The sequence below is a fragment of the Miniopterus schreibersii genome, assembly GCF_964146895.1.
Source record: "Miniopterus schreibersii genome assembly, chromosome: 1".
Classification (NCBI taxonomy): Eukaryota; Metazoa; Chordata; class Mammalia; order Chiroptera; family Miniopteridae; genus Miniopterus; species Miniopterus schreibersii.
The window spans coordinates 182262906-182280316 of NC_138101.1; the positions used below are offsets into that span (position 1 = coordinate 182262906).

Genomic DNA, 17411 nt, shown 5'->3' on the forward strand with positions numbered 1-17411 from the left:
TTATTGCATAGATGAGGCCCAGAAGCAACTCAGACTTGATGCAGCAGTGGTTGGAGGTGGTCTGGCCTGGCTTAGGGAGCGTAGCAAAAGGAACTCAGACTTGTGAACAGGCTCTACTTGGCTCCAACCAGGTCTTGTCTTTAACCTCTGAACAGGAGTCTGTCTCAAGGGGTCATTGAGGTTTAAACTACCCCCCTAGGCATCACGACCCTTTTCTAAGACTTGTTTTCTTTTTATTTCTCTCAAATCGGTACATGCCAGCACGTCCCCTTGGGCTCAGAGCTGCTCTGCAGGGCACCAGCTGGCACATGGGTCCACCATCAGCCCTGCTTCCTACTTCCTGGTGGACTCCAAGCTCACTGTTGACTCTCATGGAGCTTCTCTGGAGGAGCCTTCCAATCGCCCCCTCCTGACAGGGTGGCGCTCACTGCATTAAGGAGGCCAGAACACCACAGGCAACATCAGGCTTTATTGGGGGTACGGGTTATGGGCAAGCCCCAGAAAAACCAGGACCATACCAGGCTGTGCTGCCCCTTGTCCTCTCTGCCCAGAGTCACTCCATCCTCAGCACAGTCCCTACCCTCAAGTTAGAGCTGGACCTTCATGGTCAGACTGGAGATTAGTGTCAGAGGCGCCACCTGGTGGTGATGCAGACACACTGGAGGCAAGGAGTTAGGGGCAGAGGTCTGGTGGAAGTTTTAGTTGCCACACCCCAGTGACAGGATGAGTCCTGAGAAGAAAAAGACTACCCCCAAACCTGAGGAGGGGATTGTATTTGGGGGTAACCACTTACCCCAGCTCTTCAGACACCAGAAACATCTTGCTTCTGGCTAAAAGCTTGTGCAATCATTGTGTGTGGTGATGCATTTCAAAAGATGAAGTCACAGTAGGCAATGAATTGAGTGGACCCTCAAGACTAAAATGCAAAATGGTAAACAGGATGAATGCCCGAGAGGGGAATCCTAATGGGTTCAACTTGTCTTAGCAGCTTCAGCCTGGAGGCTGAATTGTGGTCTCTCAAGTCCATGGGGCAGGCTCCCCTTTCTCTACCCCATGGACTAGCTGGGGAGGGGAGCTCTTTATTCTGTTTCCAAAATTGCTCTAATTGGCAAAGGTGTGCATTCCACCCTCTCCCCTCCTCTTTATCCTAATCCTCTCCCCCCCCCCCCCCTTTTCCTTTTGCTCTTCAAAGTCTGAAATTTCAAGATAGGGGGGATGGTCAGGAGAGGCAGTGGATCACCCACCCTGTCCCCGACCTCAGTCCATGCCCACCACAGACTTCGTCCCTGTTCCCCCAGCCTCCCCACCCCCTGCAGGAGGAGTCTGATAGAAGAGGCCACTAGTTACATGGCTAAGGTATCAGCCAGGCAGCCTTGGTTTGAGTCCACTAAGCCAGCGGATCAGTATCCTGAGGTAAGTTTCCAGAGATGTCCCAAGTCGGGCACAACATGGCAGGTAGCGAGTAGTTCAGAGCTAGTGTGACAGAAGGCACCCTTTAATGGGGTAGGTCTGTGTTCAGGGTTCAAGGTGTGCACTCAGTAGGTATCTGTTGACTGAAGGGTGGAGGAAGGATGGGTGGAGGGGCCCAAGCTGCCTAGCAGGGTGAGATCTGTCCTGTCCCTTCCCCTTAGCAGCGACTAGAAAGGGTTTCTCTAAGAGCTTGCTGGGAGACTCCCTAGGCCCCTCCTCAGCAGTGGTGGTGATTGCTTCTGAGGCCCAAGGGAGGGGTCAAAGCAGGAAAGGCAGGTGACCTGCATCCTGCATTCTTTGCCGAGGGCCACTGATTAGAGAGGTCAGCTTGGGGTGACAGGATGACAGGAGAAAAGAAGAGAGAAGATCCAGACCAGTACAGCTACTTCCACTGCCCACTCCACCCCCATTTACCCCACCAGTTTGCTCCACTGGATAGTACTGAAGAAGGGGTGGGACTTGAGTCTGTTGACACCGCCTCCTCCAGTGCCCAGGCGCCTGCTGGGATCAAACTGCAGTAGCTGTGGAGAAAGGCCCAGTCAGCGCCTGGCAGGCCTGCCTAGCCCCATTGCTGAGGCACAGCCTGACCTCCAGGGACTTGCCACCATGGCCCTGGGGGTCCATTCTCTCTGCCAGCCCAGCCCAGCCCATAGAAACCCCCGTTTTACCCTGGGGCACACTGGTGGTGGTTGGCTGCCAACATAGAAATTTGTGACCTCTGCACCCACATCAGCAGTCTAGTAGCAGCACCCTTGTTCACACACAGGGTTCTCCCCTCCCAGCACCCACCCTCAGGCCAAGGAGCCGCATCCTCTAGGCCGGCTGACCTCACCTCAGTCAGCAGGGAGGCCGCTGGGCGACTGAGCCACTCGGGCAGCTGGAGCTGGGTGTGGGGCTGGATTCCCGAGGGGTGGCTCTGGGACAGGGCCTGGGAAGACACAGGAAGGGGCCTCTGAGGAGGCAACCCCAGGAAAGTGTACACTCCAGCGGCAGCCAGGATTTTATTTTTCCCTGTGTCACATTCTATGGGGGTGATGACCATGTAGATCGCTGCCTTCTGCTTTGGATCTACTGTATGCCAGACCGCTAATGCCTGACAGCCATTCTCCACACTGCACAACAACCCTCACAGCACATATAAGTATCTGCATTTGAAAGACATGAAGCCAGCTGAGAGAGGTGAAGGGACTGATGCTGAGGTCAGGATTTGAACCCAGGTCCCCCTGGCTTCAAGCTTGCTAGAAGCATTGCTTTTGGGTCGCAATCAGGGCAGGCATTTCAGGAAAAGTATTGAAACTTATCTCCTTAAAGAAAAAAAATCTCCATGGGCCACTCATTTGACAGCAGACCATGGCATGCTACCACCAGGGCCAAGGCAGGGCTGCAGTAAAGGAAGGCGGCAGGACCTCTCTGCACTCCAGAGGATGCAGCTTTGGAGAGCAGAGAGGCCTGTCTGGAGGCCAGGAGGAGCTGCAAGAAGTGGCCAAGTGGAAGGCCAGAAGCCCCAGGCTAGGGAGGTGGTAGGAGACCGAGAGGAGAGAGCCACTCTGTGGGGTGTTTGCAGCCAGGGCTCTGAGAGGCCCTGCGCTATGGGACAAAAGCAGGAGGGAGCCATGGTGGACTGCTCAGATCCGGGCTTCAGGTCTCACTGCATCTGCCCTGGCCATTTCCTGCTTAAATACAGTTTGGCCTTTCCCTTGCTATCTGATCTAACCAGCCCCAGGTGCAATGCTGAGCTCATCGGGGGTGGACAGAGGGCAGAGGCTGCCATCCTGAGTAAGGGTGTTTGCAGGGGGAACAGCTCTTGGCTGACCCAGGCTGGATGGACAGCTGCTGGTCTGGATCCCAGAGGCCCTCTCTCCTGTTCCTTAGTCAAAGTCTGGGAGTTACAGCCCAGAAGGCTGTGGGGAGTGGGAAGTGAGCAGTGGGGAGAAGAGGCTGAGGGGATGACCCAGGTGCTGTTCAGGGGAGAAGGGCTGTGTCAAATTTCACCCTTCTTCCAGACCCAGGCCCAGGCCCTCTCTTCCAGAAACTGCCCTGACCATCCCAACTCAGCTCTCATCCATGTAAGCTGACAGTCTCACAAGCTATAGCTACTCGTATGGTGGGGGTACTGTGTCTACAGCCTGAGTGGCAGTGGCTCCCTGTCTCTCTCATGGCCTGTGGGGGTCAGCTGGGGACGGGGCAGCTGTGCTGGCAGGATACCTAACCCCATGACCAGGTTTTGCGGAACCAGGCAGCCTCAGCCCAGACACTGGCTGGTTGGATTAAGCCCAGGCCATCCTGCCCTCAGTGACTCCTACCAGAGCTCTGTACCCTGCCCAGCTACTCACCGTTCCAGTCAGCAATTCATATAGTAGGGACCCAAAGCTCCACCAGTCACAGGCTTCAGTCGGCTCAGAAATCCCACCCACCTCTGAGGGAGCAAGAACACAAATGTCCCAACCTTACCCAAGGCAGGTCTCCCCTCTACCCATCCTACCCAGACACAGCTCATCCCCTCTGTCACCCTCAGCCCCACCCCAGGCTCAACCCACACAAAGGCCCCCAAGGTCTAGGGCGCAGGCCCTCCCTTCCTTCTTGCCTGGGGCACTGTAGAGGTTGTCCAACGCCTCCCTGCAGCACTGGGGCTCCACTTCTGACCACTGGCCAAAATACGTGAGCCGAATGTGACCTTCCCGCCCAGTGTGTGCGCAGGGGGATGGAATGGGGACAAAAATTGCAGTTAGTCATTGTCAAGCAGCTGGCATTGGGGAGGGGATTCCAGGACTTCCCCCAACAGGCACAAGGCAGGAGCCATTGGCCTGGCTAAGCATGGCCTCCCTAGGGGCATGGAGCCGAGGCCCAGGGACAACTGAGTATTCACAGGAGCTGCTGCCCTGGACTCCTGGGGGCGAAGGGGCTTGTTTCCCAGACTCCACCTTGGAGAGTCCTGTATGAAAAGGCTGGGGGGAGGCAGGGGAAGAACAGGTGACCTCCGCCAACCCCGACCTGAGGGTACTCTCCTTCTCTGTCTTAGGCCTTGGGGGCCCCCACCTGAGCAGTGGGGTCGGGGAGGGCAGCCTACTCCCCTTCCCCCAGGCCTGGGCACCTACCTGCCTGGTCCAGGAGCAGGTTCCGGGGATTGAGGTCCCGGCACAGCACCCCCTGCTCATGCAGTGCCTCCAGGGCCACCAGGGTCTCAGCGGCCCACTGCTTCACCTGCTCCTCCCTCACACTCCAGGCGGCCCCGCCAGACGCTGAGGGGCAGCTCTGACTGCCACCGCGGCCACAGCGCCCCAGCACCCGGCCGGCACCCTCTCGAACCCAAGGGAGCCCCTGAGGGGAACCCGTGTCTGAGTTCTGGCCAGGTCCTCGCTGGGACTGGAGGCGCAGGCGGCTGCTTGGGGCCTTTGGAAGGTCCAAGGAGCAGGAAGTGCTGGTCCTGGCTGAGGGTTTGCCTTCAGCCTCTGTCTGGGGTCTGATGGGTGGGGCCTCCCTGGCCAGGGAAAGGCTCCAACAAGTCCAAGGAGACTCCAGGGGCACTGTGTCCTGCAGGCGGGTGTGGCCTGGCAGCGGCAGCACTGAGGTCCGGAGGCTGAGGCGAGAGTTGAGCTGAGCCTTCATCCCCTCCAGGCTGGAGCCAGACCTGATCCCAGACTGTTGGGGGCGCGCCTGGGAGAGCAGGTGGGACCAGAGCGTGCCTCCTGGGCCATGCGGAAGGTGAGGCGAGCATGGGGACAGGAGAAGAAGAGCATGGACACCAGGGCACTGTCCCATCTTGCCGACCCTCTGCCTTGGGCATGGACCCCCTGCCTTCCAGGTCCTAGCCTCTGTTCCTCCCTCCCGGAGCCTTAACCTAGTGACCTCTCCTTCCTCTCACCCACCTAAAGAGGACTCCCAACCTGGGACAAGGTAGGTGCTTAAACCCTACGGAGGTGTAAATTATTGTTAATGCCCTTGGTTTGGGTGGGGGTTTTCCAGTGTTCAATATATTATACACACACACACATAATTTTAATTTTTAGGGAGAATAGTACAATAAAATGTACTGTTTCTTTGGCCACTCTGAGGGATGGGCACAGACTAAAAAAATGAAAAGAGCCAAGACTGAAGAAAATGGTGACAAAGGGGACATCTGCATAAATGCCCTCTCGCCAGGATGTGAACATCCTCCCCAGGACGTCCCCTGCCCCTCAGCACCACACAGAGACCCACAACAGCCTGGTCTGCCATCATCCCCAGCAAGACCGGATCCCCTGGTCTGGTCCCAAAGGCCACCTCACCTTGCACATGTTCTAGGTGCAGGAAGATGGAGTCCTCACTCATGAAGTACCTCAGCAGCTTGGTCATGTAGGGGACACCATGCGGGATGATGGTGAGCCGCTCCCGACTCGCCATGTGACATCTGGACAGGCTCTAGGGAGGGGGCAGGGCAGGCAGATCAGCTGAGGACAGGCCAGAGGCTGCTCTGTTAGGGGACGTCAGAGCCCCAGCTTCGGGGACAACTGGATGAGGGGTAGAAGCCACCCTCAGGAGCAACTGCCTCCGCCCAGTTCCTGCCCTGGCTCTCACCCCTGTCTCCGCCGTGGCATCCAGGTCCTCCACCTTCCCGGCCAAGGAGGAGGTTGTGTGTGTGTGTGCCAGGGAGGCCGGGGGTATGCTCAGGAGCAGGACAAGTGGCTTTTGGATTTGGAGGGAGCGTGAGCTTCAGATACAGTTCTTAGTAGTAGGGGGTTCCCCAAAGAGCTCTGAGAAAAGTCCCAAGGGGAATATAGAATGGAAGGGGGCTGGGCGGCACCTGCCTTCACCACGAAGGTCCCTCCAGTCACTGGATCCTGGACCAGCTGCACCTGCCAAGGTCCAGAAGGCACTGGTCAAGGCACATGCTAGTTTCCAGGCTCCATGGCTCTAACCCCAGCTCTCAGGTTCCTCCACTGGGGCCCCAGGGGCAGGCAGGAAGGGCAGGCCCAGAAACTGACATCAATCCTGTCCTGCTCATCCACTTTCCTTAGACCTACAGTTCTTAGCCACCTCCTCCAGGAAGCCTTCCAAACCCTCAGGTTGGGCTGGGGCCCTAATCTGTCTCCAGTGCTCTCCACGGTCACCCTTAGGGGAACCTTATCACACTGTATCTAATTTCCTGTCTCCCCACTGCACTGTGAGCTCTATTTCCAGGGCACACATGCATGGTGAGTGGTCCACCCTGCAAGGTCTGAGGGTGTCACAGATGGAAAGGGCCTGAGAGCCAGTTGCCTCCTCTGATCTTTTATTTTACAGGTGAAAAAGCTGAGGCTCTGAGTGTGGCCCCAGGCTACCCATGGGCCAAGCAGAGCCCAGAGCACCAGGCTTGGAGTGCTCTTTCAGGTCTCTCTCTCCCTGCCGCCCTTATTTATTAAAAAATATATCTTTATTAATTTTAGAGAGAGGAAGGGGAGGGGAGAGAGAGATATAGAAACATCAGTGATGAGAGTCATCACTGATCACCTGCCTACTGCACACCCCCAACTGAGGATCGAGCATGCCACCCGGGCATGTGCCCTGACCGGGAATCGAACTGTGATCTCCTGGATCCTAGGTCGATGCTCAAGCACTGAGCCACGCCCGGCCAGGCCCACCCCCTTCTTTTAAATAGTTGTTCTCTCTGGAGGCTGTCTCTGGAGAGCAGCCCACTTCTCCTGTTGGTTTTGGTTCGAGGCAGCAGTCTGCTAGTCACTGGGGCAGGGTCTTGTATGAAGTTGGGCCCTTGACTCTTCTCATGGAGGGCAGGAAAGCAGAAAACTCAGCCCAGATGAGGGGCACGTGGGGACAAGACCACTTGGTGGTGCTGTGATCCTTGGCAGTTGGCCAGCCCAACAGATACTCCCCTTGGTGGTGGGTGCGAGCCAGGTCCTAAGGCCAGGCCACTGGGCAGTGGAGCCTGCAGCCTCAGGTTGAGGCTGGGTTTAGATCTTGGGCAAGTGAATTGACTTTCTCATCTACCAAAGAGTAATTACAAATGCCCCTCTCAGTCATCACTGGTTTGTTGAGGCCATAAATGGGAGGGCCCTTTGTGAATCTAAAGGTGGTGAGAATGCCAGTTATCACACTTGCCAAGACACATCACCTCTCTGAACCTTCTCTGAATTTTCTTAATTGCAAGATGAGGTCATAGCAGTACCCCATCTGGAGGTCATCTGGATTCTATAAAGCAGACAATTCAAGTAGAGCAGCAACCTGTGCCTGCCACAGACACACCCTCAATAATCTGTAGTGATTATTATTTTTAATGTTTTTATCAATTTCAGAGAGAGGAAGGAAGAGGGAGAGAGAGAAACATCAATGATGAGAGTAATCATTGATCAGCTGCCTCCTGCACGCCCCCTACTGGGGATCGAGCCTGCAACCCAGGCATGTGCCCTGACTGGGAATTAAACCATGACCTCTGGTTCATGGGTTGACACTCAACCACTGAACCACACTGGGTTGGCTATCATTATTAAGAAACCCCACATTGGCTGTAGAGCACTTACTCTGTGCTAAATACTTTATATAGATTATTTCCTTTTCCCACAGCCCTACTGGGTGAATGCTCAGAGAGGTTATGTTGCCCATGGTCCAACTCCTAAGAAGTGGTAAAGCCGGGATTTGAATCCAGGCAGGCTGATCCTTGGGCCCTGGGCAATAACTAACTGGGGCACAGTCAGCTGACTTTGGCATGTGCCTTCCCCTCTGGGCCTCAGTGTCCTCATCACCAGTGAAATGAAGGTGGTGGACCAGGTGAGCACCAGGAGCCCTTCGTGCAGTGGGGTTGGGGGGGAGGGTTCCTTCTGACCACCAGAAGACTCTCCTCCAAGAGCCACAGACTGAACCCAGCCTGGCCCCAGCTCCTTGACTAAATCTGTCCAATGTTTGAAAAAGAAAACTCTGGGGTCACTTAGGAGAACAGAGTTTCCCACAAGTACTGACACCAGATAATTCCCCACTGTCCCTTGCCAAGTGGGACTCCCTACCACCTTGTCCTGGGCAAGGCCCAATCATTTACAGAGTCCAAAAACCAGCAGGGAAGGTTGGGGCAGTGAGAAATAAAACTAAATCAGTACACTGAAACACGTGGGTTAAACTACATATGTATTAAAACCTACCCATCTAGAAAGAAATCAAAACATTAACAGTAATTATCTTGGAGGTAGGACGGTGGGGATTTTTTTTTTTTCTGTTTTAAATTTCTTCCTCTTTCAAATTATTTCAAAAGAGTAGCAGAGAGGGCATTTTCCCATTAAACAAGCAAACAAAAAAATCCCCTCTCTTTTGCTCATTGCTACTGGGAACAGAACACTAGCTAGTCACATGACCTTTCTGAACTTGTTTCATTGCCTATGAAACAATTATTAAAATTCGACCCCTGTGCAAGGATGACACGCAAATTCGTGAAGCGTTAAAATTGGAACGATAAAATTTGACACTGTTGAGACTGGCTGGTGTGGCTCAGTTGGTTGAGCATCCCACACACCAGGGGGTCACGGGTTCAATTTGGTCAGGGCGCACGCTGGGGTTGTGGGCCCGATCCCCAGTAGGCGGTGTGAAGGAGGCAGCCGATCGATGTTTCTCTCTCTCTCCCTCTCCTTTCTCTCTCTGAAATCAATAAAAACATATTAAAAAAAGTCATCACTGTCCAGTAGGACTTTTTGCCCTGAAGGAAACTACATCTGCACTGTCCAATATGGAAGCCACGAGCCATGTGTAGCTATCAAGCCCTTCTTGAAATGTGGCTGGTGCATCTGAGAAACATAATACTTAATCTTAATTAAAATAGTCTTGTGTGGCTAGTGACTACGGTATTGGACTGCACAGTGTGATGCTTTTTCCCCACGGTGACTGAAGAGGTTTAATGCACCAGCTTTGCAAACCAGAATGTGCCTTATGAATGTCACGTGAGTATTGCTATTGGGAGCAGTTATGGGTGACTGCTCTCACCTTTTTAAAAAGGGGAAAAAAATTTTTTTTTTTTTAAAGGAAACCCTCTGAGTTCTTGGGAAGTGGAGACAATTAAAGCTTTGGTGAAACACATTAACCCGTTCTTTAAAAAATGCCCTAAGTATCAAAATCCCAGGAGGTATCTCTCACGGAGCCAACAAGCCCAAAAGTTTCAAACAGGTTTGCAAAATCCAAGGTCCGCAGAGGCCGAGCACGTGAGCCAAGTGGGCAGGGCAGGGACTGGAGCAAAGCAGAGGGCAGAGCGGAGGGCTGGTGTCCTGTTAAAGAAGGCAGCCCCTCCTCTGCTCCCTGCTGCTTCAAGGGCGTGTGAGCCAGCGTCTCCAGATCTCTCAATTTTTCAGGGGAAGCAAGGTATCTGGACTTCTATATGAAACCTGCCAACTTTTAAATGTTGGTAACTAATACATAAAAACACACACACGCACACAAAAACCCCACCCGTGTGTTTGAGCCAAAAAAACAAGCGACTTGGATGACCTTTTTCTTCCCCATCCTTGACTTAGGGCCTGGCTCCTGGACTAGGCTCCCAGGCCCCGTGCTCCCTGAGAGCAGGCCCCTGGGCATTCTGGCCAACTGCCTACTGAGTCCCTGACCAACCCGCCTCTGTTCCCTGCCACCCCCCTATGCCTGCCAGTACCTCTTCAGCCCCTAGAGACCCTCTCCCCAGCCCAGTTACCCCTGACAGCTGGGCATCTCGGGGGCACTCAAGGCTTCCTGAGCGGGCCCTCTGCCCCTGCCTGGCTCTGGGCCAGCACTGCCCTCCCGCCTGGATCTGCCTGGGCAGAGCCGTGGAATGGAACGCTGCGAGCGCACATCCAGGCCTAGCTGCCGGGACCTGGGCCCAATGTCCCTAACACCTCTCCTAATTTGGGGAAGTTGGTGTTCCAGGCTTGGGAATGACGCAGGAAAAGGAAGCAGGATCTCAGGAGGGTGGTGGAGTAGGTAAGCTGAATGCCCAAGAAAGGGTAAAAAAGGAAAGGGCACTCTCAAGACAGAACAGTTGCTGTCCATATGCACGGGACTCAGAATACTGGATTCTGAAAATGCTTTGCATATGGGTGACCTGGGGTTAAACAAATTAGGGGAATTCTTTCACAGACTTCCCTCTTAGAAACTCGAGGTGCACATGTGCATCCTAAAAGCTCCAAAAACTCCTATAATTTAAAAAACAAAGTAATTAGTTTAGGAAAACTCCTATAATTTCAACTGGAACTAATTTCACCTGGAACTCCTCTCCGCAACACCCCTGGTTCAGTGGGGTCCCATCTGGGGAAAGGTGGTGGCAGTCACCTCCCCAGCCTGTCCAAGCCGCATGGACTAGTGGGTGGGAGGGCAGGACTGCACAGATGGAAGCTGGCTGGGTCTTGCTGACAGACTGGGGCCCATTCTAGGGACCTGCGAGTAGCAGCTGGAACAAGGCTGGGGGATATGAAGCCTGCATACCTCCAGACTGGAGTTTGTCACAGCATTTAGAGCCATCAAACATGCATCACATGTTTTAGCGTGTGCCAGGCCTTTCCCCCAAATTACTTCATTTTAGTTCCCACATCACCCATGGGGAGAGGATCCTCACCCCACTGACAGGTGAGGAAACCGGTGGTCAGAGGGGCGAAGGACTTGCCCTTGGCCGAGCTGTGCTCTGCCCAGGCAGCACTTCATCCTCTGGCGGGTGGAGAAGCGAGCACTGTGGCCTCCAGACCCATCACAATCCCCTGGGAGTGTCTGAATTACAGATTCCTGGCTCAACCCTAGAAATTCTGACTCAAAAGGCCTGGGGAGGGGCCCAGGCGTCTGTAATTTAGGGAGCTCCCAGGTGATTCTGATAAACAGCCAGTTTGAAGAACTGCTTTAGTGACTACTCAGGTAGCCCTTGGCTGGGGCAGAGGGCAATCTAATATCGGCTCTGTGGGCGAAAAGGCGGCCACATGCTAAATCTGAAAAGCTCAGGGGAGGCATACGCGGCAGGCCTACAAACCCAGAAACCGAAAGTAACCACATAGGATGGTCTGAACATAAAACTTCCTAACAAATCGAGTCATGGTGGGTGATCCTGTCCTAGGCCTGTAGCTTCCTTGACACAGTTCAGTCTTTACCTTAAGCAAGCCTAATGTCTTTTTGCATCTAAGATAACATACCTTTGAAATGTCAGAGCAATCTTTCCAGACCCCTCAGGGCACAACTTCCCACTGAATCAGACCGCAGAACCCCTCATTGTTATCTGTTCCCCAAATACCATCCTATTGCTGTAAATGTTACTCATTACTTATCCTGTGCCCTCCAATGTAAAACAAGCATATGTCTATCCATTGTACTTTTTATCCAATCCCAGAGATCCCCCCCACCCCACCCCCACCCCGCGTTGCTCTCTCCTGCCTCCCTAATTGATTACCAATGGGTTTTATGTAAACCCCACCCCAGGTCTTCCCCTTTGATTCTGATGCATAAAATAAGTGGTAAAGCCTGGCCAGGCCTGGCTCAGCGGTTGAGCACTGACCTAGGATCCAGGAGATCACCATTTAATTCCGGGTCAGGGCACATGCCTAGGTTGCGGGCTCGATCCGCAGTTGGGGGCGTGCAGGAGGCAGCTGATCGATGACTCTCTCATTGTTGATGTTTCTCTCTCTCTCCCTCTCCCTTCCTCTCTCTGAAATCAATAAAGATATATTTAAATAAATAAAATAAGTGGTAAAACTGCCATTTTTCTGGAGCATTTTCTCAATCCATTGAGATTTCATTTCCCAGCAATTGTCATTTTTGCTCAAATAAACTCATAAAAATTCATACAGGTTTCAATGTTTCTTACGTCGACAGCTCCAATCTCATTTGACTCCACTGTTTGTCCTTCTGATTCCTCCACTCTAATGAGTGTCCCAGGTGTGGGCTGGGATGTCAGTTCCTATCTTCCTGTCTGCCCTGAATTAAGGGAAAAGGTCCCAGATGGGGTCAGGAGGAGGGTGGGGCCGGGGGAGAAAGGGCATAGTGGCCAAGGCCTCGGATGATGCACGGGCCAGTCTGGACACTCTGAGGGAGGTTTCTGGAGATGAGCATCTTCCCGACACAGGAACTTCTTGGCTGTGTTTGGTGAGGAGACTCTTGGCTGCAGCCCCAGGGTGCAGAGTGATTGAGGGGTGGGGACCTGGGGGAACTGGGAGTGAGCCAGGCAGTGTGTGCTGGCAGCATGCCCTGGGCACAGCTTCTCCTGTGGCCTCTGTCTTGAATCTCTGAGGGAGCAGTTTTCTGTGTCTGAGCTGGAGAGCTGTGGGAAGTCGCTGTCTGCCTCTTGGGTTCCCAGTTTCCTTTCCAGGACCTGACTGGTGTGTGCTGGGGTAGGGAGGGATAGGGAGCCAATGGACACAGCTGCTCTCTTCCCCCCTGGACCTCCTGACCCCTTTCCAGCCCCCTCTGAAGGACTAGGGGTAGCTGCTCTTTCTGCCCACCAGTCACCCCCAGTTGCACACACCATCTCCTCCCACACTGCAGGCTCTGCTTACTCACCTTCTCGATGACCCCGACCACCCTGCAGCCCCTCAGCTGCTCCAGGGCAGAGCTCAGTGTGCGGATGGGCCGGAGCCTCAGGCTGCTGAAACCCTGCGGAGGTGGGAGACAGGCCACACAGCCTCAGGACCCAGCCCTCCTCAGCCATGCTTCTCACCAGGCAGTGGGCAGGGCCTCCAGCTACTAGGGGAGCACAGGGAGAGGGCAAAAATGGGGTACAGTCCAACCTCACCTCACAAGGACAGGCTGAGCAGAGAAGCTGGTCCTGACTTGTCCAGGCTGGCCACACTGCCCTCTTCACTCAGCCCTCGCCCAGCCCTTCTCCAAGGCTCAGAGAGTTATTAAGGCTTCAAAAACCACCCCTTGAAAGCCCAGTTACAGGAGGCAGATGCTACAGGGGTGGGGAAATAACCTGAGAACATGTAGATCTCAGGGAACATGCCTCAAAGACCAAGGCATGTGGCCCAGGCATCTGCCTTGGGGAAAAGTGAGCCTAGGAGGGGTGCATGTGCATGTCTGTGGGCATGAGAAGTATGTGTGTGTTTTCAATCCCCTCCGAGTGCCAACTGGGTTAAGAAAAGCCATATGGGGACAGCATCTGTGCACATCTATGTATGCATGTATGTATGTGCACACGGGGTATTCATGTCTGCTCCAAATACTCACTGAGGCCCATTCAAACACAAACAGATCTGGAAGCCTTGGAGTGTGTACACATGTGAGCATGTGTATGAGCCATGTGTGAGGGTGGGGAGACGTGTGTGTGTACTCTGTGAGGGCGTGAGACTGGACTGGAGATGATTCACTAAGTGTCTGAAAATGAATGAACGATGGAGGATGTGGGGGAGAGAGGAAGCCAAAAGGAAGGTGGGAGGAGGGGTAGCCCTGGCACACACCGCTGCCAGCCCTGTCCTGCAGCCCAAAATTGGGAACACAGACCACTGGCCTATGGATTGGGGCTCAGCTCTCAGCCCTCAGAGCCCTCAGGCCCTTGGGGAGGGGTCTCCTCACCGTGCCAGGGCTGACTCCGCTGCCCAGTGTCCTCTGCAGGTGGCAGTTGAAGATCTCCTCTGCCCGCCGCAGGTACTTGGTAATTTTCAGCTTTACAGCCTCACATCGCTCCTTGTTGGGGTCGACTGTGGGGGGGAGGGGGTCACCAGGACCCACCCTTGCCCCCCACCCTGGCCTTGGAGGGCTGTGGTTCCAGCTCCCCTTGCCTGCCCCCTGCTCTCCATAAGACTGAGTGCCTACTTTGACGCTGGTCAGCAGATTCTGACCCATATCTGTTCCTGAGCCCCTCCTCTGGGTGGGAGACCAGCACCGGGGGAGGTGGGAAGAAGATGGCAGGAGAGGCTGGTAGCTGCGGACACCCTAGCCTACAATACTTTACAGTTGGCACCCACCACCTCTGGCAGCCATCACAGCTGGGGAAGAGACTGAGTGGGGATTTCCGTGTCCATTTTCACAGGAAGAGGCAGAAGCTCCCAGAGAACACGCTTCCTTCATCTCTGATGCCCAGTGTGAAAAAAGCGAGAGTAGGGATCAGGATTGAAGGACAAAGGAATTCGCAGGACAGACCTGAAGCCCAGGCACTGAGAAGTCTCAGCAGGAGGGCAGGAAGCACAAATCAGGGCTCAACTCCTACCCTCAGCCTGGCTACCAAGGCCATCTGAGGTCTCACACTGGCCTCCAGCGACCCTCTCCCCCAGCTTGGAAATGCCTTACTTTGCCCTGAACAGGCCTCTCCTCTCACCTCCAGGCTCTGCTGTTCCCTCTCTGGAGAAGTGCCCGACGTTTCAGCTGGACAGTGCTCAGATTAGGGTTTGGACTTGTAGAAAAGCCCCTATGCTGGCCTGGCCTAGACTCAGTTTCCCCCCCTTCACTTCCTCATTGCTCATCACTGAACCTGAGACTATAACTGTCCACCATCAACTCATCAGTCTCCCCCCATTATATGCAAACCCCCAGAGGGCCAGAGCCCAGTCCAGCTCCAGGGCCAGGCCAGCATAGTGGGTTAAGCATACCGCCTCTGGAGCCAAAACTGTTCAAATCCCAGCTTTGCCAACTGATAGATATGGAACCTTAAAAAGGCTATGTTACTGCTCTGTGCCTCAGTTTCTCATCTGGAAAATAGGAATAAAAAATAGTTCCTATATACTTGGAGCTACATGGAACAACATATATAGTATCTTCTATTACTGTGAGTCTCAAATGAGTTAATACAGCCCTTGGACCAGTGCCTGGCATATAGGAACTGCTCAATAAACACTAGCTATTATTATTGTCATCCACAGAGGCCTGCAGGCCCTATTCACCCAGCACAGATGGACAGATAAAGAGACGAGCTCCAAGTTGGCCATTCCTCACCAGCCCCTGCCCCTGCTCAGCCTGGCCCTTACCGTGCATGCCTCGTAGCAGAACGTCCACGCCATTCTGGTAGTGGTTGAAGGCTGCCTCGTAGTCCTCACCAACATCGCGCTCCAGGGCCAGCCGGATCTGCGTGGCTGCATCCACCAGGTAGTCTCGCTTGGTCATGTCAGGTGCCCCTGGAGCCACTCTGTTGCGAATCTGCTCTAGGTACAGGCGGGCCTGGGACTGTGCTCGTGAGCAGGGCTCAGGCTCCTGGCCAGGGCCAGGTGGGCACTCGCAGGCCACCAGGCTCATGGCTGCTGCCCTGCAGGTGCAACCTGGGAATGAACAGATGCATTAGGGAGGATCCAGCTGGGAACAACACCCCATCTGCGCTCTGGTTTCTCCACTGAATATTCAGAGACTAACACTCACCTCCGAGGGCTGGAGGATCAGACCTAATGTGGGTAAAGTCCTTTCACTGAGCCAGATCTTTCCTAAGTGGTAGGAATAGAATAATAACACACTTGGGGTTCCTTCCTTCAATTCAAATTCAGTTCAACAAGTATTTCTTGACTACTTACTATGTGTTGAGCATTGAGAGAGCTGAAGATATTCGTGATCCAGAGCTGCCTTCATGCATGGGCATAGAGCAAACCCATGTCTGTTACACAATAAACATATGGAGGTCACACACTCTGAGGCCCAGGCAGGGGCCTTGAGCTCAAAGGCCATTCCTCACACTTTCCTCCATCCTACCCATTCTCCCCTCCCTGCTCCTCCTACAGGAATCTCATTTATCCTTTACAATTCAGCTCCAAACAGAATGGACTGCCCCTGCTGTGTTTCCCTTAGTGCTGAGGTCAGTGTGGTCAGAAATGGGGACCTTCCCACAAGGCCCAGCACAGAGCTGGGCACAAAGCCAGGCCTTAAGGCCTGTGGGCAAATGAAATGACTGGGTGGCAGATTTGGATGGAGTTAGAGGAAGGAGGGCAGGGCCTACCCAGCCCTAGGGAAGGAATTCCTCTGAAACCGGGAGGCCACGTGGCCTTCAAAGACCTGACAGCAGCTCCTTCCTGAGCGGTGTGCGACACAAGTGTCCAAAGGGACAGAGAAGTGGCTGCAGCAAAGGAAAGGGCTCAGAGAGAGGCCAGCAGTGCTGCAGGGGCACCTTTGCTCTCTCAGGCCCCACTGGGAAGGGGCAGGGCCTGAACTTCCAACCCCAGGCTATGCCTGCCTCTGTAGAAAATGGGAGGAGAGAACAGGATGGAGAGGGGGGCGGGAAGGGAAGGGAAACCCACATCCCAGGGCCAGGGGGAAGCTGCACCCTGGCCAGGATGCGGCCAGGAGGTGGAGGGAGGGACCCGGTCCCGCCGCCCCATCCGGGACATGCAGCCTTGAGGCCCGTGTTGGGCGTGCCGATGGGCTAGGCTGCTCGAGTCAGGTCCCGGCTTCAGGGGCCGCCCCGCCGGGCCGGGCCCCGCGGGGCAGAGCCGCATGACCGCACCTGGACACAGAAAGCGGCGTGTCCAGCCCGTGAGTCCCGGGCCCGCCAGAGGCCCCGCCCCGCCGGGGTCAGGCCGAGGAAGCCGGGCGGGGGAGTGAGAGGAGGGGCGCCCTTGTGTGGGTGCAGCGAGGAGCGGGGCGAACACCGTACCTGCCGGAGCCAGGAGCTCGGTCCGCGCGGCCGCGGCGCTGCCACCGCCCCTCCACCTCCGCGCGCCGCGCGCCGCTGCGCACCCGGGACCGCGGCCCTGCGCCCTCCAGCCAGGTGCGGGCTCCCCGCCGGGCGCAGCCAGCCATTGGCCGCAGATGAGCTCAGCCTCTCGCCGTTAGAATAAACCACCAATCAGCGCCCGGCTCGGCTCCTGCGGGGCCTAAAGTCGCAGCGTGGGCGGCGCGCAGGGCGAGGGGGCGGAGCTGGGAGGGGGTGGGGTCAAGGGCCTCTGCCTGCTTTGTTCCCGGGTGTACCCCAGTGCGCAGAACGGCGTCTGGCGCACCTGCGTTGCTCAGTAATATTTGCTGAGTGAATGAATGAGCTTTGAAAAATGTGGAGTTAACCAACAGAAGTGTTTGAAGAGGGCAGCGGAGGATGTTCTGGGCGAAAAACATGTATAAATTCTTCAACAGGTCAAGGGAGG

At 54.9% G+C, this 17411-nt stretch overlaps 1 protein-coding gene across 3 annotated transcripts; it reads right to left on the bottom strand.

Moving 5' to 3' along the window:
• Positions 1-449: 449 nt before the first annotated feature.
• On the bottom strand, positions 450-17020 carry RPS6KL1 (ribosomal protein S6 kinase like 1). 3 transcript variants are annotated; one of them, XM_081139631.1, is made up of 13 exons: positions 16928-17020; positions 15855-15934; positions 15706-15767; positions 15321-15608; positions 13933-14057; positions 12922-13014; positions 6255-6302; positions 5736-5868; positions 4566-5156; positions 4055-4144; positions 3804-3886; positions 2303-2398; positions 1474-1991 (listed from the first exon to the last, which is right to left on the bottom strand). In XM_081139631.1, the coding sequence occupies exons 4-13, from the start codon at positions 15583-15585 to the stop codon at positions 1881-1883; spliced, it is 1635 nt and encodes a 544-aa protein (XP_080995757.1). In that variant the 5' UTR covers positions 15586-15608; positions 15706-15767; positions 15855-15934; positions 16928-17020; the 3' UTR covers positions 1474-1880. The 3 variants fall into 3 exon arrangements, with proteins under 3 accessions (XP_080995756.1, XP_080995758.1, XP_080995757.1); XM_081139630.1 differs by lacking the exons at positions 15706-15767; positions 15855-15934 and adding an exon at positions 450-916 and having other exon boundaries at positions 1885-1991; positions 16928-17001; XM_081139632.1 differs by lacking the exons at positions 13933-14057; positions 15706-15767; positions 15855-15934 and adding an exon at positions 451-916 and having other exon boundaries at positions 1885-1991; positions 16928-16987.
• Positions 17021-17411: the final 391 nt, after the last annotated feature.